The sequence below is a fragment of the Carcharodon carcharias genome, chromosome 10, assembly GCF_017639515.1.
Source record: "Carcharodon carcharias isolate sCarCar2 chromosome 10, sCarCar2.pri, whole genome shotgun sequence".
Taxonomy (NCBI): Eukaryota; Metazoa; Chordata; class Chondrichthyes; order Lamniformes; family Lamnidae; genus Carcharodon; species Carcharodon carcharias.
The window spans coordinates 72674326-72698075 of NC_054476.1; the positions used below are offsets into that span (position 1 = coordinate 72674326).

Consider the following 23750-nt stretch of genomic DNA (forward strand, 5'->3'; position numbering starts at 1 on the left):
GCTGGGGAGGTGGGGTGGGGGGTGGGGGGGTTGGGGGGCCGTGGAGGGCATTGGGCGCGGTACGTGGTAATCAGCAGGAAGTTTCCTTGCCCATGTTTGACCTGATGCCATGACACCTCATGGGGTCTGGAGTTGATGTTGAGGACTTCCAGGGCAACGCCCTCCCGATTGTATACTACTGTGCCGCCACCGCCTCTGCTAGGTCTGTCCTGCTGATGGGACAGGACATACCCAGGGATAGTGATGGTGGTGTCTAAGATGTTATCTGTAAGGGTATGATTCCATGAGGATGGCTATGTCAGGTACTGGGTGGTCCACCTGGTTTCATTCATTTTTTGTGATTTTGTAGTGGTTTGATACTACTGAGTGGCTTGCTAGGCCATTTCGGAGGGAATTAAAGGGTCAACCACATTGCTGTGGGTCTGGAGTCACATGTAGGCCAGACCAGGTAAGGATGGCAGATTTCCTTCCCTAAAGGACATTGGTAAACCAGATGGGCCTTTACAACAATCAACAATGGTTTCATGGTCATCATTGAGCTTTTAATTTCAGATTTTTATTGAGTTCAAATTCCACTGTCTTCCCCGGCGGGGTTCAAACCCAGATCCACAGAGCATTACCCTGGGTCTCTGGATTACTGGTCCAGCAAATTGTTTTGGCCCTTCCTAGATTTCTGCACACCTTGGGAAGTGAGTGTAAAAGGCATTGAATTTCACTTTCTTGTGCATTTGAAGGCCACATTCTCTGTGAGTGATAGGTTGCTCTATAGACCAAACAAACTCTCCAATATTGCCTGGTCATTCAAAGAGATACAGGTAAATCAATGACATAATCAATTCATCAAATGATCTTGTCATGTCATGTTATATTATATAAATATTTATTCATCAGGATGAAATAAATGCTCTTTCTCCTATAACTTGGGCCATAGTGGCAGATCGATAAATGGAACAGGGAGGGAAAGCAATAGGTTGGCAGTGATCAAAGGTGTACCGATCAATGCAGTGAATGCTATAAGGAGGGCATGCAAATGGACACTGATGCCTTGAGACACTGTTAAACATCATGTGGGACCTGGGTATTTGGTCTGTTTTGTTCCTGCCTGACTAAATCCAATTGTTCATCAGTCATGAGTTGACAAAATACTTTCATTTACCATTGCTTAACTGAACAGAATTTATCAAAGCAAATAGCTATTACACTACCTGAATGGGCCTTTTAAGTGTTGACATTGTCTGCAGCATTCTAGTGCTTTCACAGTTATTAGCTTCCATCCATCATTAAATCCAAGAGAATGCAAATGGATTTCAGGTGAGTGTGTAAGAATGATTAAAACAGTACGCATATAAATTCCCATCTTTGCACTAATGTCTTTTACTATAACCATTAAGGAAAGAGCATTTCACATCATCATGTACCTTCCATCCGGCTGAGTGAAATGTAAACTTACTCAAATCAGATTCTTACTTTTTAGAGAGGAACCTTCTGAACCTTCATTCCCATTGCTGTGCATCATCAAAGACACAAGATTTGGCAAGATAATAAATAACATCAATCTAAGCTAAATGGATGTGTTGTTTCTGTATCTTCATGCTCTTCCCTTGGGGAATAGCGTGAAGCCGTAGAAGGATTCGGAGTTTGATTAACAGTCTGATGGACTGTGACATGGCCATTCTTCCAGGAGAATTTGTAAGGTAGTTAAAAGGTACTGAGTCATTCTTATCACTGACAAACTATCATGTGAACCAAGTGCTGGACAACAGAAGTGATTTAATTTAACAGATACACAGGGATATCTTCTCATTATTGCAATAATACAATCATCAACCCCTTTCACTGCATTCAAATATGTCAGTATGTGCTGATGTTATAAGTAATCTGATGTGGTGTTGTGTTCATAACACGAAAGAGAATGGAGAATAGTGTGAAGCAGTGAAAGGATTCACATCCTGATTAACAGACCATTATGTGAATACTCTTTCCATGGCCATAACCATTTTTATACCATCTGATAGGTTACTTAGTTATTGGGGTTAGGCAGAATGTGGAGTTGTGGCCACAATCGGATTAGCCATGATCTTACTGAATGGTGGAACAGGCTGAGGGATGGAATGGCCTACTTCTGCTCCTAATTTGTATGCTTGAGGCTTTTTGTGGCAGGAGCTTTTTTTTGGGTTCCCACGACTTATTGGATGTGGCAACTAGTGAATACAAGTATCTTGCTGGATGTCATGCCAGAATTCAAAACCAGTGCTTCATACAGCAGGGGTGTCCGAGGAGGAGTCCGAACCCTACACTTACTGACTAAAGAGGCATGAACGCTACCACTAAACCAAAGGCCTGTTCTAGCTCAATGGTCATTTCCTTTCTGAACATGGCATAGGCAGCAGATTCAGGTGTACTGGTGAATAGATAATTGAAGCCATCAGCATAGTGTGTATCGGCAGCAGAAAGAGCAACTAGGGTATTGGGATGTAGAGCTAAGCAATAGAGCACAAATCTCAGGAAGTAATTGAAATTTTGTACATAATGCTGGTCTCTCCCTGCTTACAGTACTGTGTATAATTCTGCTCATTATGTTATAAGACATGGCGAGCATGCAGCATAAGGCAACTAAATTGAAAGTTGCGATTATGAGGAGGGGCTGCAGAAATTGGAAATATTTAGTATGAAGGAGGGGAGGTTTGAGGATGATTTTCAATGGAACTAGTCCTAAAGCATGGCACAAGATAAATGTTAATACGTTTAATATGATTACAGATTTTACAACAAGATGGAATAGCTTTCAACTTAGGAGCAAAACAACTGAGTGAATTTAATGACTTTATATGGAAACTTGTGAATATATTGAATCAGCTACTGTTGGGAAGATGTTGGTTACAGAACGGTGTTAAAAATGTCTTTGTAGTCTTTAGTAGGTGAACTGTAAGTCTTTACTAACAAGTAGAACTATTTACACATGTACAGTTAAGAGTACAGGGTAGGAGCTATCTCCACATTTAGGTCTTCACCAGACTCTGCTCAACACCACACTGACCCTTGGATCTGGGTCATGTGCCTTATTACATCACTTTGTGGGCGATACTGTACTCAGTCCTACATTAACCCTGTATGTGCCAGGCCCTTATGCTACAGCTACCAAAGGAAGGCAGTCATCATATGGTCTGATTGTATCAACTACTACGTACATTGAGAAAAAATGTACATGACTCCCCAAAGCCTCTCTGATATCTACAAGGCACACATTAGGATTGTGATGGAATACAATTCACTAGCCTGGATAGATGTAGCTGCAATCACATTCAAGAAGCTTGACACTACCCAGGACAAAGCAGACCACTTAAGCATCTAATCCACTACTCTAGACATTCAGCCCCTCCCTCGACAGCATACCGAAGCTACAATGTTTTCTATCTTTAAGATGCATTGCAACAAGTCACAAAGGCTTGTTTTGCAGGACTTCCCGAACTTGTGACTTGAGACAAGAGTAGCAAGTGCATGAGAGCACCAGCACCTTCAGATTTCCCTCCATGTCACTCACCATCCTAATTGGAACACACATTGCCATTTCATCATGCTGGGCCAAAATCCTGGAACTCCCTACCTAACAGCATGGTGGCAACATTTTCAATGCACAACCTCAATGGTTCAACAGAAACCCACTACCACCTTCTCAATGGCTAGATCATGAGAAATATGAGCAGGCAGTAGCCATTCAGCCCCTGAAGCCTACTCAGCCATTCAATAAGATCATGACTGATCTGGTTGTGGTTTTAATTCCACTTTCCTGTTTGCCACCACCCCCCCCCCCCCCCCCCATAACCATTGACTCCCTAGTTAATCAAAAATCTGTCCAACTCAGCCTTGAAAATTTTCAATGACCCAGCCCCATTGGACTTTTGGAAAGATAATTCCACAGACTAAGGACTCTCTGATAGAAGAAATCACTCCTCATCTCGGTCTTAAATGGGAGACCCAATATTTTTAAACTATGCCTTCTAATTCTAGATTCCATTACATGGGGAAACGTCCTCTCAGCATCTATCCTGTTTTGCTGCCCCAGAATCTTATATGTAACAATACCATCAATTCTCATTCTTTTAAACTCCAATGAATACAGCCCAGCCTGCTTAACCTTTCTTCATAAGGCAACCCTTCATCTCAGAAATCAGCTGAGTGAACCTTCTCTGAACTTCCAATACAAGTATAACCCTCCTTTAGTGAAGAGACCAAACCTGTACACAATACTTTAGGTGTGATTTCAACAATGCTCTGTACAGTTGTAGCAAGACTTCTCTACTTTTATACTTTATTCCTCTTGCAATAAAGGCCAACACTCCATATGCCTTCCTAATTACTTGCTGTACTTGCATGCTAACATTTTGTGATTCATGTGTGAAGACACCAAGATCCCTCTGCATCGCAGCATTCTGAAGTCTTGCTCCATTTGAACAATATTCTGCTTTTCGATTCTTTCTGCTGAAGTGGACAACTTCACGTTTTCCCACGTTATATTCCCTCTGCTACATTTTGGCCCACTCATGTAACCTGTCTATATCCCTTTGTACCCTCCTCACATCTTGTTTTCCTACCTATTTGTGTATCATCAACAAATTTGGTTACAATGCAGTCTGTCCCTTCATCCAAATCATTAATAAATAGTTGCAGCCCCAGCACTGATCCCTATGGCACTGTTTCTTGATCATTAGCCAATCCTCTATCCACCTCAATATATCACCTGAATATTGCTGAAAAAATACATTTTGTCGAAGCTTTTCATCTGGACAATCACAAGAATACCAATATCAGGGAAAGCAACAACAATATACTGTATGAGAAGAGAATGCTGATTGGTTGGCAAGTGGACTCTGTTTGGTAGAGGTGTTGCCATGGAGAATGCACAGTTAATAATGACTGACAGTTAACTTCCAAGCATTGTTTGACATTTTAAACCAAGCAGCTTGATTCTGATTGGTCAAGGCATTGCCCTAAGGAATGAACCAGCGAATGGCTATCACTTATTTAGTTTAGCTGAAACAGGTGCAATTTGCGTACATGGTCTTTCTGTCTGCAAAGAGCAGGGCCTTGTGTATTAATACAGCACATGCAAATGCGCCACACTGTGAGCCCAACTGACAATCTTAAATTGGTTATCAGTGTAATTTTTAATCACACTCAGGATTATTTAGCAGATGTTGTCCAATTGCAGAATCACATCTAATACTGTGTTTTGAATTTTGCAAGCAAGGTATGGTCTGTACCTTGCCCGTTGTGAACGGCGGAAGGGATGTGCTGTTTGATATGATCCACCAGTCTTTGGGAAGTATGGCATGCATATCTAGCATCACACTGGCACTGAAACAGAGAAACTGGAACAGAGGTGTTACATTTGTGGCTCCCCAATCCACTGGGGCGTTTCCAGAATCCAGGGAATTTTGGAAGATTACAATCAATGCAACCGTTATCTCTGCAGTCACTTCTTATAAGACAACTAACAGTAGACAGTTAATGCCAGCCTCGATAAAAATGCCACGCCCTAAGAATAAATTTATTTAAAAAAAACAAAATGGACTGGGTATTTACATTCATACTTACATAAGTGGCAGTATTAAAATTAGTTTTGTGCTGAAGAAAAGATGAGTAATCAAAATAATTGATCTGCAATTAATTATTGATGCCCTTTCAGCTTCCAGTGTTTCTGTTTAACTACAGGTAATTCTATGTAAATTGATGGCTGTTTAGCTGCTCAGTAGTAGAAGCAGGTTGGGGATGTTCACTTTGTAATAGATGGTGGATGGGAAATGGTTCCACAACCTAAAGTGCAACTGTGTGAGGTGGACTGTACATAATTTGCAAGCTAGGGTAGTGAGATGCTTAGTATACAGTAGAGGGCATGGAGAGTGTGTTACCTAAATTCATTGTGGTTTAATGTTTCATTCAATAGCATTGTCATCAAAGAAATCAATTGAAGGAAACCAGGATTGATCATGCAAAAAAGTAATGGGAAACAGTGTGAATTTCAAGCTGGGATTGAGGAGCACTCCATAAATCATAGGATCATGGAATGATACAGCACAGATGGAGGGCTATTTAACCCATCTGAAATTGCTACCAGATTAGTCTCACTGCTCCCCATAGCCATGTAAATGTTTCCACTTCAACTATTTATTCAATTCCATTTTGAAAGTTATTTTTGAATCTGCTTCCTTTCAGGCAGTGCATTTCAGATCATAAAATAATTTCTGCTGTGTATTCAGTAGGTTTCATGGAGAGGTTCTGAGTCTTGTATGGTTGAACATTAAGTGTTTATTGATAACACATAACTATGTCATATATACAGGGTATAGCCCAAGCTATGAGCTAACTCCATGTTTGTTCTATACAGGTCTCTGTCCAATCCACAACTGATCCTAGTCTCAGGTCATGTACATCTAACACATCACACTGTGGACAGTACTGCTTCTTAGCCCTACATAACCCTTGCTATGCCAAGTACCCTTATACTACAATTGCTGCATTCATTTTTCTCTCGTTTTGTTTTTGGTTCTTTTGCCAATTCCCTTAAAGAGTCAAAGACTCTTCTGCCAATGATAATAGTTTCTCCTTATTTACCCTATCAAAATCCTTCATGATTTTGAACACTTATCAAATAGTAAACCTTAACTCTCTCTGCACCGAGGAGAACAATTCAAGTTTCTCTAATCCCTCCACCTAACTGAAGTATTTCATTCTTGGTACCATAAATCTCCTCTGCTTCCTCTCGAAGGTCCTGACATCCTTCCTGAAGTGTGTTGTCCATAATTGGCCACAATAGTTTACCTGGGGCTTAATCAGAGTTTTACACTTGTTTAGCATAACTTCCTTGCTTTTGCATGACTATGTTTCAAAGCCTGTCCTGTCATGTTCAAGGACTTGTGTACATACATCCTCAGGTCTCTCTGTTCTTGCATCCCCTTTAAAATGGTAGCATTTAGTTTAAATTGCCTTTCCTCACTCTTCCTACTAAAATGAATCACTCCACAATTCTCTGCATTAAATTTAATCTTCCATGTGTCTTCCGGTTTCATCATTCTACGTACTGCTGAAGTCTGTTACTATCCTCCTCAGCGTTGACAACAATGCAGGGTTTTGTGTCATCTGCAAACTTTGAAATTGAGCCTTGTATACCCACATGCAGGTCATTAATAAATATCAAAAAGAACAATAGGTCCAACACCAACAACTGGGGGACACCTTTGTACATTTCCCTCCAGTATGATAAACAACCATTCACCACTACTCTCTGCTTTCTGTCCCTTAGCCAATTTTGTATGCATGCAGTTACTGCCCCATGGGTTTACATTTTGTTAACAAGTCTATTATGTGGTACTTTATCAAATGCCTTCTGAAGTGAGCTACTCTTGAAAAGCTTGTATTTGATGGATGCGATTTCAAATTTCCCAGGGCTAACAACATATATAGAAAATCTACTGGTCTTCATACTGGACACCTTCCCTCTTTAAACAGTACAATGCTCAGCTGTACTCTGAGAACACTATGGCATCACAATGCATGGGTGTTGCTATTGAATGAGCAGCACTACCCATGACTGTAGGAGCCCAGGAGCAGTCTTACAAAATCTTCCAATTTTTCTTATGCCAGTTGATTGCCCTTATGATGTCCATCTTGTAGCTTCCTGATGGCTCAGAAAGTTTATCCAGTGAATAGCTCAGCTACAGAGAGCAGAAAAGCCTAATTCAGATGCTTACCTGGATTTTCAACTGGACTAGGGCGCACTACAACAGGTTTCAATGTCCATGGGTTAGAAAGAAGTTAAATCAGTCAAAGATTCCCATTCCTGTCTGCTACTCACGGTTTCCTATCAAAGGTGCACTTCTGTGAATATTAGGAGAGGACTGAATAAAGTATTGGCCTGGACATTGCTCTGCAGACTACAAAGGCCTCAGATAGGCAGGAAGTGTGTGTATCTTTCTGGCCAAAAGCGCACAATCCGCCACACTGGGTAATGACAAACAAGCTGTATTCTTTGTGAAGTGAAACAGAGCTTTGGCCTATTGCACATGCCAATAAAAGCACTCGATTTCTACCCCATTGACTGTGATATCCAATACACACCACCAAAAATAATGAACATACGAGCAATAGCCACTTGGGCAATCAGGATCCATGGAACTGCACTAAATTAAGGAATTAAAGTTATAAGAGGAAAAGTATTGAAAGAAGGAAGAAAAGAGTCACCTTAATTAACTGTTTCACCAGAAAGGTTTCTGTGGCTAACAGATCAAATATATATGGAACCTTTCCCAACAGCACAATCCATGTGAAGTCAGCTGAACCAGTGCGAAAAATTGCAGAAACTGAATCGCAAATTACATCAAGGATTAATCAAGTTTCCGTGATCTTTAATGCAGATTTAAAACATCACTATGCCCAAAGACTAATCTGCCACACTCCTATATCAAAATAATTAGAATGGCCAGTTTCAGTTGATTATGTCTATTTGAGGAGGGTCTTCAAACTGAGCTACTTTCTCTTAATTGCATTGGCACTAGTAGGCAAACATGTTTTGAAAGACTTTACCTACTAAAACATTAATTTGCTAAGAAACTGACTATTGTACACCAATAGAACTATCAAATGGTCTAGCAAAGGTGTTTTAAGTCATTTTCAATTATTTTAAATCAGGTCACTCACAGATGGAGGACTGAACACCATTTAAAACACTTATTTTTGTGATAAATGCATTTTCAGCTGCATTAATAAAATTGCATCAGGGTTATCACTCTTAAATACATCAAAGATTATTTTAATGTAAAGAAGAAGTATAATGGATGGTGTTCTATTACACTGACCATTCACCCTGGTTTCTGGTTTGTGACTATGGAAATGCATTTTGCGGAAACATTGAACTGTGTTTGGGTTTTGAAATGCAATATTACTATATGTCCTATCTGGCTTGCTGTAATCACATGACCTCTGCCACAAAGGAAACTCCCTGTAAACTGCCATTTTTAGATCAGTTCAATAAAGCCTTACAATGCAAAAGCACCACTATATTTCAACATGAAACTTGGTGTTGGAAGTGGAGATAAATTAGTGTTTTGAAACCCTTAAAATGCTGCAGAGAAGAGAAATGTTCAAATCTGCTAAAAGCTGCTGAGAGAGGGCAAGGAAAAGCAAACACAAACCGAAGGCTGCAATAAAATAACGGGTGAGTTAACATGGCTGCTGAAAGCTTACCCTTCCCAGCTTCTGTCAAAATGAGAGGTGATATGTGGCAGAACCGGCAGTTTTTTCACTTGCAATGGCAAAGCTATGAGCTAGCAACAGATTTAATTAACAAGCCAGAGCCGATAAGAGTAGCCACACTTGTAAGACTGCTGCAGAGGGACTGTTACGAACTGTATTCCACCCCAAATCTATCCTTCAAGCAAAAGATGACAGAGAGTTTGAATGCCTTGAACACACATTTTGAACCCTAAGTGAACATTACTTATGTACGTTTTATATTGAACACTAGAGCTCAAGGTGCAAATGAACCCATGAACAATAAGTGACTGCAGTAACACAGCTTGCAGAATAATATGAGTTTGGACAACTAACAGATAATCTGATTAAAGATTGAATAGTCTTAGGCATATGAGACTCCTTAGTGAGAGCAAGTCTACTGAAACAGGAGAAACATGCGCTCAGGAAAGTGTTGGACGTGTGTAGAAATATGGAGCTTGTAGAACATCAGATCGGGCATATGTATGGCAGAGCAGACTAGGAGATACATTATGCTGAGAGACATAACAGGCCAAAAGAGCCGAGCAATCATAGACAAAGGGCAGGATGCAAATACTGCAGAAGACATCATACATAGGAAAAGAAGGATTGTCCAGGATGAGGAAAGCAGTGTTTTAACTGCAAAGAAGCCAAACTATTTTACACACAAGTGTGTGGCTAGAAAGAAGCAAAACACACCTATACAGATGGCTACTGGAGTGATATCAGCAAAAGAGTCTGATGAAGAATGATACACGATACAACAGGCTGGTTCCATCATGTCTATAGGTGATAACTAGTTTGTGACTATTACAACGATGACTGTAGAAGGAGGATATCAAGCCGACAAGAAGCAACATCATGACCTTCACAGACCTGTGTGAAGTGGCTCAAAATGGCGATCCAAAAATTAAGCCCTCGGAATTAAGCTTGAGGCTATATGATGGCATGTTACTCACATTGAGAAAACAATTTAGTCTTGAGAGCTCAATGCAATGGCAAGAATGAAGATCTGGAATTCCAGGTCATAGATAGTGTGCAACAGCTACTCATCTCAGCAGAAGCAAATCTAAGGCTTGGACTGGTAATCCTAAACATGCCAACAGAGGTTTACAATGTGTTGCAACACTCAAAACCATTGACAGCCAAACAGACCCTAGAGGAGTACAAGATGTCTTTACAGGGGTGGGATGCCTACCAGGAGAATATCTTCTAGAAGCACTTCAGAGTGTAAGACCAATACAACATCTGTTGAGAAGAGTTCCAGCTGCCCTCAAGTCAAGCCTAAAGGATAAGAAAGAAGAGCTGGAAAAGAAGGGAGTAATCAAGAAAGTGACAACTCCTACAGACTGGATTAGTAGCATGGTAGTAGTGAAACAACATGGAAAGCTGCAAATATGCTTAGACCCAAAGGGTCTAAATAAAGCACTGAAGAGATCTCACTACCCCATGCCAACATCAAAGGAATTTTGCTGCAACTTGCCAAGGCAAAGGTCTTTATTATCTTAGATGCAGAAGATGGTCACGGGCAAGTGAAGCTGGATGAAAGCAGGAGCTTTCTAACAACATTCTGGATGCTGCTCGAGAGGTACAGATGGTCGCACGTGCCTTTTGGAATTTCCGCAGCTCCAGAAGAGTATCAACAGAGACAGCATAAGATAGTCAGTGATCTTCCTGGAGTGGAAGCAATAATGGATGATCGACTAGTCTGTGGATGTGGAGACACAATGGAAAAAGCCATTGCTGATCATGATCAGAATTTAATATGACTTCTGGAGAGAGCTCGCCAGATGAAACTGAAGCTGAACAAGGAAAAATTGCAATTGAAGATGCCTGAAGTCAAGTACATAGGTCATATCTTCATCTAGATCCTGACAAGGTGAGAGCTATAGCAGCTATTCAGTGACCAACATACGTGAAAGCAGTGCAATGAATTGTTGGAGTCGTGAACTATTTAGTAAAATTTTTGCCTAATTTGTCACCGTTATGCCAGCTCACTGCCAAGGATATGCAGTGATACTGGGAAAGAGAACAAAAAGTAGGTTCACTAAAATCAAACAACTAGTGACGACAATGCCAATGCTTAAGTCCTATGACGTCAATGATGAAGTTACCTTGCAGTGTGACGCCAGCGAGATAGGTCTGGAAGCAACTCTGCTGCAGTAAGGACAACCAGTCACATTTGCATCCAGGGCATTAACGCAAACCGAACGACATTACACTCAGATCAAGAAAGAGTACTTGCTATTGCTTTTGTTTATGAGCATTTTCAACAACACCTGCTTGGAAGAGACAAGGTAACAGTGGAGTCCGACCACAAGCATTTGTCTCAAACTGCTACTATCTGCTCCAAAGTGATGCAAAGAATGTTACTTCATTTACAGAGATATCATCTGGATGTGACATACAAGCAAGAGAAACAGAAGTACGTTGCAGACCTGCTGTTGAGAGCAGTGCTCCCCATGAAGAAAGCTGAGAATGCTACAATAGAATGTGAAATCTTCTAGATTCAATGTGAAACAGCAGCTCAACATGATCTGGAAGTGATCAACCCAGCACAGACATGGAATCTGACAGACAAGCACCTTGCTCAAATCAAGCAAACTACCCAACAAGATGCAACTCTCCAAGTGCTACAAGAAGTAATGATGAAAGGATGGCCTGAGAGCATCAAGGACACACCTGTGGTCAAAAAAGCACTTTGGGCATATCGAGATGAATTTACAGCCCAAGATAGCATATTGTACAAAGGAAATAGAGTCATCACTCCTCAGGAAATGAGAGGAGAGATGCTGAAGCACACCCATGTAAGCTATCAAGAAATTGAAGTGAGTCTGAGGAAGGCAAGAGAAGTGCTCTGATGGCCAAACATGAACAATAAAATTAAAGACCACCTAGGCCAGTGCAGTACTTGTAATGAGTACCAAGCTAAACAAGCTAGAGAGCTGTTGACGATGCATGGTGTGGGAGAATAAAATACATTTACAGGATAACAAAGGATTAAGTGGTTAAACCATAGTGGAATACTACAACAAAGTCTCCTTGCACCAGTAGCAGACAAACCTGCACTGTCAGCTATTGTGAAGGAAGAAAAACAAGTATCATAATCAAACTACCAAGAGTCCTTGAAAGAAAGTTAGGATGTCTGTTATCAGCACGAGACAGGGCCTAGTCATGCTATCTGTTGTCTGTCCAGATGACTAGTCACCAGATGGGCTACTCAAGGTTTTGTGTAACTACTCAAGGTTTTTGCGTAATTGTAAACTAAAAGAACTATTGTGTGCATGCCAAGAGATATGTACTTTTATGCTATAACTATGTGAGTACTCTGATGCTACTGCAGAGTGCCGGCTAGCTCCGTTGTATGCTGCTGGGCTCGCCGTGATATCACGATTCAATAAAGGCTTCTGAGACAAACCTCCTGGGTCTGAGTGTTCACTCTGTTTTCCACGACAAATTGGCGATGAGGATGGGATCTGACTGAAGTCCAGCAACCTCTTAAGTTGGAGAGGTGATACTTAGTGTCCCAGCTACCTCTTAAGTTGGAGAGGTAGCCTCTTAAGTTGGACAGGTGGCCTCTTAAGTTGGAGAGGTGAAAGGGGACGATAAGGAATTTTGGACCGTCGGATCTCTAAAAAAGAACCCTCGCGGAAACAGGGAGGAACTACTCTCCCAAGTTGGGGAGAGTACGAACTGCATCCTAGCTGAAAGGGGGAGTGCAGTTAAATAGCATCCCAGCTACCTCTTAAGTTGGAGAGGTGGCCTCTTAAATTGGAGAGGTGAAAAGTGGACAAAAAGCATCCTAGCTGAAAGGGGGAGGCTTGAAAAAGGGTAGCTACCGACCAGACTCAAACGACCTAAGGAACTGGAGGACTTGTTCAGGAACTCTTAAATACCAGTGAGCGCATATGGTAGGAAAACACGCCGCGCTGTTAATTGTGTTTTCTTTTCAGAAAAATGGGAGGTCGCAACAGCAGAGCGGGTTCTGCCACTCCCCCCGCTTCTCAAAGTACTAAGAACAAACTGAAACAGGCGAAACCGGAGCTTAAATCAGGAACTTTGAAGATGGGTAAGAAAACGAAAAAGGTAGTAGTAGTATACCCAGGGTCCCCTGGAGGTGAAAAGTAAGCAATTTCTGTGTTTTACTTTGTGTATATTATTAAGTAAAATGGGAAATCTGACATCAAAGAAACCCCAGGTTCCCCCTTTGAAGGGAACCCCAAATGCTTATATATATGTCCATTACGGTCCTGAAATTGTCCAATATGTTTCTGCTTGGGTTAAATGGACTCAAAGTAAAGGAGAGAGATTCCCACCAGCTGGAACTTTTAATCGGTACTGATTTGAGCGCTTATAATATGTTTTAAGGGAGGTAGATAGTCCACTACTGAATTTTCTGTAACTTTTTTCTTCCCTGAATTGTCTTTTGTGTATGTAGTTGAGCACTTTAGAGTCAAAAGCCCCATATTAGAGTAAAGGAAAAGTTTATTCAAACATTCCAAAGTTTTGAGTATAAGGTTTGAGTTGAGATTTCTGGCAAAAATCATAATTTGAAGGTAGTGTAAAGATAAAACAGGGCTTGCCTTTGTTTGAGATGTACCAACCCTTGTACCACCCCCTTGCAGATTAGTAGGGAATAACCCTCATCATCAGCTTCCAAGCTGACTGAGATTAATACATACGAGTTAGTATTCTAAAATTCTGAGAAAAAGAAATTACTTGAAATTCAGAAAGATTCTAGGAAAACGAAAAGACATAAACACAAGGTCTAGGTGGTTCCAATGGATAAAAAGGGATTTCTTATGAAGAAATGAATTAAATATTAAAGGAAATCTGCTTTCCAAAAGCACTGGAATTTGAATTTGGGACAATCTTGAGATGTAAAGTGCAGTGTAATTTAACAGGTTACTTTTGAATCACTAGGATGCTATCTAAGATAAAGAATGTGTTGATAAACATACGGAAATTATAACTTGGATACAAATCATTACACATGAAAAAGAGGTTGTTTTAATTTTGATAGTGTAAATTACAGTTCTTACAAAGTTTAAAAATTTGAGGTTTGGTTCTTGATAAAGTTCTCAAAAAGGGAATTTTCATTTTAAAAGGTCTGACAACAATTGCCACTAATTCAAATGCTGCAAGCTTTTGTGTTTGTAAGTCTGTTCCCGAAATATGAAGCTAAGCTCAAGACCTTGACAAAGTTTGGCAGAAACCCAATTTTTGGCCGAGTTAATGAATCTGGGGTAATTCTAAAAGAAAAGGGTCAGACACAATTTAGTGGGTTACTTTTAAGACAATAAAATCTTTGAGAAGAAGAAAAGGAAGCAAAATATGTCAATACCTGATTTCTGTTTTTAAAGCTGTTATGAGAATATTTTATTTATTTTAAAGTCTCTCCAGGCAACCTGAACAAGATAAGATGGTAGCTGTTGCAAGTGTAATATGGTATGAGGCAAGTAGGAGAATGAGTTAGGGCAAGAGGACATAATGTACAAACTGTTTTAAGGGAAATGAATTTGATAATCTGGCCATCAACTGAGGCATTAGAGCTGCACAGGGCGGAGATAAGCAAAGATCTAGAGACAGGGATCCCCATTGAAATGAAATAGTTAATATGGCCTAAAGAGTCAGGAAACATTTTAAACAATCAAGACAATAGAGAAACTGAACTCAAGAAAACCTTAGGATGATCATGGTCAGGAAAGAAAACTTAGAGGTAAGACAATGAAGAATCTGTAGTTCAGGAATTGAAATGTAAGGAGAAATAATATTTAACAACAATTTACCACAAGACGGATACAGGTAAAGGGAAAGCTGGAAAAAGGCTAAATAGATGTATTACTGACTATATTAATGTGCCTGTGAGCTACAAAAAGTAAAACCATAGGATTAACATCTTGGTGACAGGCAGAGTTAAGCAGTTCCCAGAGAGAACCATCACTGGAAGTGAAGATACTGAGCCATTGAAAGATAGGATAAGAAGGTGCACTGGACAGTTGTGTTGGCAGTTTAAGGAATTGAGGCCTGACATGAGACAGCAGCATGAGATTGTAAACTGGAAGGAGTGGGGATGCCTACCCAAATAGGTTCAGATCAGGGAACTCATTTCACAGGGAGAGTCATTAAAGAAATGTATAAATTTATGGAGGTTAAAAAAAACATCAATCAAGAGACAGGGAACAGCCCAATATTCTAATGCACTGTGGGCTACCTCAAGCAGGACTGACAGGTTCTTCCCATTTGAAATGATAACAGGTAAGGGTCATGCAATTACCTGAAGGTATTATAGTAGGAGGCGCAGGGCCACAGGAAGGAAAAATACAGGACAATGTAAGGGAATTAAGTAGGCAATTACATGAGTTGCGGGAGGAAGTTAAAGACTGACAGATGATTAAGGATATGGAAACAGGCAAATCCAAAGAGCAACAATGGACCATACCAGGTAATTATGACAGGTGATACATGCGCACTTGTAGATATGAGAACGGGAAATAAATGGAGGCATTACACACAGTTAAAGATACATGACAATTGACCAAGCGGTAACCCAGAGAACGGGAGCCAATGTTAATGTCTTCACAGATCTACGATCCAGGTCGTGGGCCTATCACTACTGGCAACAAGGTCGGGGATCATCACTGCTCATCCCGCATCGCAGGAGGAACTTTGGTACAGCATGGACAGTGCCGAATGCGACACGCAACAGGGAATGATAAATGTAACAGTAGGAGAACAAGTGCTTTCAAATTGTAATAAGGGTTTGCTTCAGATCGAGCATGGGAGGTCCGTCACTACCCAGCCACCTCCCACCTTTACTTTCACAGTCTGAGTAGAGATAATTGAAGACCCTCAAACCACACCGACTGACCCATCTTGTCCGATTATGCATCCAGGACCGATGAATGGTTTGGTACTGGTTAATCAGAAGTTTTGTTTGATAATGTATCATGAGCTGGTACCGTAGTCTCGAATGTATCCAGTGTCGTCCTGCCCCAATGGTGCTCAACCCATACCCAAGCACTCTACATGGCTCTGACGCGTCAATTGGTGACTGAAGCAGTTCAGTTCAGTGGCGAGATGCGATCAGGCTTGGGAGGGGATCGCGTTAAGCGCAGCCTGATAAATGTGCCACCATAATATTCAATATAGGGACATCGTTGGTTAATCCAAAGCCTAGCTACCGTGCTTGAAAGTCATACGGGGCTATCAATAAATGAATTGAAATAGTGAAAAATATTTCAGACGAAGTAAGCAGAAATGATGTATCTTGGGCACTGGAACAAGTCCGAGAAAATTTAAGACAGACTAAAGAAGGGGTAGTCCCTTTATGGGTACTAACGAGCATCTACTGAATCTCTCACGCCACAAGAATCATGACTTGACCGGTTGCCAGCTCAGGGGTTTAACACGTGTATGTAGAATGAATGTTGAATGTATAGTGAATAGTAATAAGCTAATAGGCATTGTATTAATAATACCTGTCATACCTATGTCAGTGACATAATCCAGGCAAGACGCCCACAGTGACTGCTGGTACGGGACCCCAGCCATGGGGCCTGTTTGTAAACCTACAAATGGACTTTATACAAATGCCTAAATGAATGGGATATAATTATGTTTTAGTTCTAGTATGTTTGTTCTCGCGATGGGTGGAGGCCTATCCCACCCGACGAAATGATGCTATTGTTGTTGTAAAATTGTTGTTCATTTTACTGCTAAAGTGATAAAGGAACTGTTGAAGGCCTTGCAATGCAACCATCACCTTTCCTTCCCATACCACCCCCTGCCTACTGGGGCGGTGGAAAGACAAAATAGTATTCTGAAAAACAAACTAGCTAAATTATGTGAAGAAACCAGTTTGAAAGGGCCTGAAGCTCTACCCTTGGCGCTCATGACTATGCGCTCTCAGAGAGAAAGAATCTCATCAGCTGTACTCAGTACAGAGCTACCATCAATCCCAGAAGTCCACAGGTCCCCAACAATGGCAATGAAACAACAACAGTTACCACGGCAATGACACTCCTCAGACAAGAAACATCTCCCAGAAGAACAACCAATGACAATGTGCACACATACCATTAAGAAACCTGCACGATTTAAAGACTATGTATGAAATTCAGGTGCAGAGACTCACTGGTAGAACAAACAGTTGTTAATGCATGAAAACAGTGGGTGTATTGTGGGTAACTTGGATAACTCAGTTACACATGATCGTGCATACAAATATACCTTTTGTTCGTTAGGAAAAGGGGGATGTTTGGGTTTTGAAATGCAACATTATTACTTGTCCTATCTGGCTTGGTGTAGTCATGTAACATCTGCAATGAGGGAAGCCATTTTTAGATCAGTTCAATAAAGACTTACAATGAGAAAGCACTGCTACCTTTGAACACGAAACAAACTGTAACCTAACCAGAACAATTTCAAGTGCAGTTTTCATCCAATTTTCTGATTGCAATCAAAGCAGAAACTCTGCCCTATTATTTATTTCTGCATAAAATTCCCCAATGTGGCTGAGATGTAATTTGATTTTAAAAAATTTGCATTTGCATTGGAGCCCACAAAGGGGCTGTGCCTAAATTGTGAAATTGTTACAGAGAGCACACCCCTTAACAGAGACATTCACCACACTAAAAACCACAAAACACCAAGAATACTTCAAGGAAAAGTTGGCCATGATTAATTGTTTAAAGAAATAACTTTTCAGGTCAATTATATGTGGCCCAACAAGACAAAAGTTTGCAGAAAGGTGTTATCAGTACCTGTTTGGTGTATTATGAAAGTGACTTCTTTGATGAATAAGGCTTTTTGCAGTTATATAATTTATACTCACGATTGGGATTTAGATTAAATGAATGTGGTAAACAAAGTTGCAGCAACAAATTTCAGTCCACAGTATGATCCACCTCTGGAGTTTCATCTTAATGTCTCCAATACATTAGGCTTGGCATTCACAATTTAAACCTGAATGAAATGGGCACTGAAAGTTCATTTTCTAAATATTCATCCTCACTTTTCTTAGAAAAAGAAACAATTTCTTTGAAACCAATGCTGGAAAGCAGCACCTGCAGCATGGTTACTTTCTGGATGGATATAAAGGTGAAGGTGACAAATGTGAATACTTAGGTTACCAGTACATAGCCTAGACTGACATTTTAAATTGGTATTGAAGGAGTGCTGCTTCACTGAAGATGCCATTAATCAGACATTGGGTGTGAAATTTGTCTTCAGAAGCATTACAAAATGGGCAGTAACAAACTGGGAGCATTTTACACTTCACAATGGAAACGAATATCAAGAGGAGGGTAAAGCAAGCTGCAGACTCACTTTTGCCCATTTTGCACTCCCACCCAAGTTGCATTTCACCTCCACTAAACCGAGTAGCTGTCTACCTGTTCTGGAGACACAAACCTTATAAATATTGTAAACTGTGAGGCGGTTAGTGGTAAACCTTAAGAGGACAAAGGCTGGTGGAATGGCCAGACACATGTAAAGTGATAGCTTTTGGTAGGAAGAATGAGGAGAGGCAATATAAATTAAAAGATACAATTCTAAAAGCGGTGCGGGGCAGAGGGACGTGGGGATATATATGCACAATCGTTGAAGGTGGCAATACAGGTTAAGAATGTGGTTAAAAAGATTTTCAGGAACTTGGGCTTTATAAATTGAGGCATAAGTGAAAAAGCAATAAAAGTTAATAAAACACTGGTTCAGCCTCAGCTGGATGATTGTGTCCAATTCAGGGCACCACACTTTCGAAAGGACGTGACAGCTTTGACGGGGACGCAGTAAAGATTTTATGAGAATGGTTCTAGGGATGAGGGATTTCAGTTACGAGGATGGATTGGAGAAATTGGGGCTTAAGAGAAGGCTGAGAGGAGAATTGATAAATGTGTTCAAAATCTTTAGGTGTCTAGACGGAGTAACTAAAGAGAAACTGTCCCTTTGGCAAGTACCAGGGCACTGATATAAGGTGATTGACAACAGAACCAAATGCGACATAAGAAAACATTTTATTTTAAGCAGACAGTGGTTAGGATTTGGAATGCACAAATGATGGTCTGGTGGAGGCAGATTCAATCGTAACTTTCAAAAGCAAATTGGATAACCACCAGAAGATTTTTTTTAAAAATTGTGGGGTTATGGGAAAGTGTAGGGGGAGTAGAATGAGCTGAATTGCTGTTGCAGACAGCCAGCGGGGACTTGGCAGGCCTTATAGCATGGATGGAGGCCAAAACCACACTGTCATTCAATGATCTGAAGTGTATCTTCAATGCTCTTTGATGTTATTTGTAGAGCAAGGTGTTCTCCAGGTGAGGTGGCTAATATTCCTCCCTTAAGACCACCAAAAACAAGCCAACTGGTTCATCACACTGCTACTTGTTGTAGCTTGTTGTTTTAAAATGGCTGCCTCATTCACCAGCATAACAACAATCATTACACTTGGAAGTAAATCAACGTAGGTGAAGCATTTAAGATATTTATGAGCAGTCTGAACTAAGTTTTATATTAATACAAGGCATTTTAAGATCTTATTTCAGAAAATTGATCTGGAATAAATTCAGTGCCAGATGCTTCCCCCACTCAACCTCCCTTTTCCTTTTAATTATAAAATACCAAGAAATATTTCATTACAAAAATACTGAAGGAGGGGCATGAAGAGGAGTTTAAATTACCAGCATGGACTTTTGCAACATGCACAACACAGGAACTGAGTAACTCCTAAACAGGCTTCACTCCAGCTTCGCAAAAAGAAAACCTCAGCACCTTTAATTAATCCTGTTTGACAACCTGTTTGTCAAAGCAAGACCTGTATAACTTCAATAGAAATGCAATAAGACAAACAATCATATTGATAAATATCTTCCATAATCGCCAGTAGCTGTGTGCATGCAGAAATTTATTGGGAGAAGAATAAACTATGAATTTACATCCCCCTCAAACTTGATAACAGGATTAGGTTTCAATCAGCAAAACAGGTTCCGGTAGACCTTTACGTTCAACCTTTAAAGCACTGGGTTAATCTTTGCTTGAACTGGGACAAAGGGCGGAATTTTATGGCCCCGTCATGGCAGAGGCGAGGGTGTAAAACGTAGCAAGCCATTTAAAGATCCATTCACTTCGGCAGGACCGTAAAATCCCGCCAGCAGGAAGGACTGTAAAATTCCGCCCAAAGAAACAGAAAATGAACAGAAAACTTACAAACTGCAGTCCTTGGTAGCGAGCGATGGGAAAGTCCTTCACAATGTAAGTTGGTGAGTACACACAGGGTGGAAGGATGTGTTGCACCCGGGATGGATCTATTGGTGGAACTAGAGAGGGAAAGAAAACCCAGCCTATATTAGAAAGTACCACAAATAAGCAAAGGCCTGCAACTTCACAGGTAAAGATGAGATAGATCATTCCCCCATTTGAACCAGCCACTAGTGGCATAGCAGTGACATTAAACGTTTGGTTTCCTGGATAAACATTGCCCAACATGGCTAATTGCATTTCTGACCAATAAATAAAATTTAAGTACTAGACACTGTTGTTGGGCACATGATCTCAGTCCATATGGTGAAAGGGGAACATGGAAATCAGAGTGTATCTAGATCATTGTGTGCTTCCCTGCCTTGCTTACAGCTTATTGTTTATATGCTAAAATGGTCTATAACACAGGTGATGGTGTCAGAGATCAACAATTGTAAGGAGAGGGGAGCTATCAACATAATCGGTTCAACTAATTAGAATAACCACTCCAAGCCAAAGCCAACAGAAGAAAAGAAGCTGACCATGACAAGTGGCTCCAACAGGCCACATGAAAGCAAAGTGGGTGGGAGGGGGGGTGGGAGCAGCATCCAGGGGGTTAGAGAGCAATGACAGGTCTGACATGACTTGTCTGAGCCAATATTCTCAGTAACCTGTCAGACAAAGCTCACAACCACTGGACAAGAATCTAAAAACTGCACCAAACTGTGCTGTGTCTGATAAATGTTTTAATGAGAAAGAAAAACTGCAAAGCGTTGCACTGAATGGTGGGGGTTATCCAGGTGAAGCACATTTACTTGAGGCAGGATTTTATGTCCCGTTGGCAGGCGCCCGGCCAACTCGACTGGGCGTGAAATTGCTGAGATGACATTGGGCAAGCGTCTCGACGTCATCGCGCACTCGCGTGATATTTCACTTGGCAGGTACACTTCCGACTTTTGCGCGTGCCCGCCGACAATTAAGTGAGCAATTAAGGCCAATAACAGCACAACTGTGATTTTTCATGGTCTGTCCAACCTCACAGTTGGCGGATGGGCGCATTGGCTAGGCGGCCTTTACATTTTTCATGAAACCTCATCCAAGGGTGGGGCAAAATCTCTGTTCGGAAATAAAATAAAAAGAAATATCTGGGACAGCATTTTTACTGAGGTATGCTTTCAGGTGTTCGTGATGCATGGACATTTTTTTTGCAGCTTTTTAGTGCTTCATTTCATTATTTGCAGGTCTGCAGCTCCCTGAGGCAGCTGTCTGCTTTCTGTGAGCTCAGTGGAAGCACTCACCCACGCCCACGGTGTCATTGTTGCCCGCCCTCTTCCTGCCCCTATCCTGGCAGCGCTGAGCTTTTCAGTGCGCATTTCACGCTGGCTGGCTGTTAATTGGCCACCCAGTGTGAAATCGCAGTCGGTAGCCTGTTTCCCAGCTGCTCTTGGGCCTGCCAATCATGCATGCCCGACAAGAGGAAAATTCAGGCCCTGTATTGTGCGTATGGTGCTTACTGTTAAAATTAGTGCATGTTGCCGTAGCCACGCCTTTGGCTAGTCAGTGATTTCTACTGGGCATCACTGCCCTGAATGCATATTTTCCTCTGTGGATAAGATTTAACAAAAATGTAGACATGAGTAAATGATGAGGTTGATTTCCTCGACTCACTGCCTGCAGTAACAGCATAAACAAATGAGGGAAAGTTGTCTTCAGGCTGTAAATTCGAGTCGATCAGCTTTCCTGCGCTGTCTTGTGAGGATGCAAATGAAGACATAAACAATTTAGCACCAATGTGTCCTTATTCTCAGATCCCTTTCATTAACATGAACACACATTTCCAGGGGACTGGAGTGTTGCAAATGCTACACCCTTGTTCATAAACAGGGAGAAGGAAAAAGGCAGTAATCTCAGTTTAACATCAGTACTGGAAGAGCTGTTAGAAACAGTGAGTGAAATCTTGTGGTTGTGTCAACTGTCCCAATGGCAGGACCAGGATTGCATTTCTACTTGCGGGCAAGATGGCTGGCCACACGCAATCACATGGCGGCCAGCCAATTAGACATTCAGAGTCAAGGGTCTGGCTAATTGTGTGGTGGGGATGGAGGGGCAGGAGGTCGACAACCCACCGTTATCTCTTGGAGTTGGAGGTCTGGGCATGACTGGACAGGCATACACACCCTGAAATCCAGCAGCTATGTGAGTGGCTGTTTGAGTTATGTCTCAGCGTAGAACATGAGTGGTCCTAGGGTTTAGCAATGCTTCCAGGCTGCCTGGGAGCGGCGAGAGGTCCCATTTCCCAGGAATGGTAGCAGAAGAACCCCCCCACCCCACCTGACCATGGCAGCCTGGACAGAGATTGCACCAGAGGTTAACAGCCATGGTCTACACAGTGAAACTGGGTGTAATGCTGCAAAAGTGTCAATTAACTCCTGTAAGGGTAAAGTGGCATGGTATAATCACCTCAAAGTGGCATTCATTATGGAATCAAACAATTTGTGAATGGAGAGAGATGTCAGGCAAGAGCTTGCGTTCCAGGTCTCAGCACCAGATGGAACCTGTGGACTGAATGTGGGTGCCAGTTCATGCTATGAAAGTTGCACCAGTTTCAGGAGAGTCCATGTTTGGAAAACATACTAGGGAGGAGATATTAGCTGTCATAGGCCTGTATGCTCTTAAAGAAGTTTGCTATCCATTGAGGTGATTCTTAATCCTTCTGCTTGCCTACAGGACAAAAGGGCACATTATGTGCGCTCGAAGATTGGTGGCAGTGTCCCTGACCTCTGCATATTGACCCCTGCAGAGGAAGTGATGGTCGACCTGGTTGGGGAGCAGGATCGTCACCAGTTGTGGATGGTGAGGCCAGACAGTCAACACAATAGAGTAAGGATATCTCCAATCTGGTGTTGAGTGCTGGGCACACTGAAGACATGAGTGAAACTGCACTGGGAAAAGTGATTGTGCATTACCTCTAGCTAATTCTGTGTGTTCTCCATTGCAGATCCTCGCAGTCAGGAGACATGTCGCCTACAGTCTGCAGCACACCAGAACTTCAACTCTGAGGATGATGACACAGAACACTTAGTGGATGCAGCATCGCAACATTGTCCTGCAGCCTCCGCCAGCGCAGAGACAGTCACCTCGGTGGGAATATATGTGCCATCAGGTCACAATCTGGTGAGTACATCACAGACATGTCAGGGGAGGAGTAGTAGCTGATGGAGGATGTGACAGCTGAGGTCCCTGATAGT

General features: G+C 41.5%; 1 protein-coding gene across 1 annotated transcript in view; it reads right to left on the reverse strand.

The window, feature by feature from the left end:
- Positions 1-23750, reverse strand: part of LOC121282846 (N-acetyl-beta-glucosaminyl-glycoprotein 4-beta-N-acetylgalactosaminyltransferase 1-like) — an 827662-nt gene that overhangs the window by 103805 nt on the left and 700107 nt on the right. Inside the window, exon 11 of the mRNA XM_041196659.1 lies at positions 20473-20582. Coding sequence (XP_041052593.1) covers positions 20473-20582 — 110 coding nt within the window. The remainder of the gene's footprint in view (positions 1-20472; positions 20583-23750) is intronic.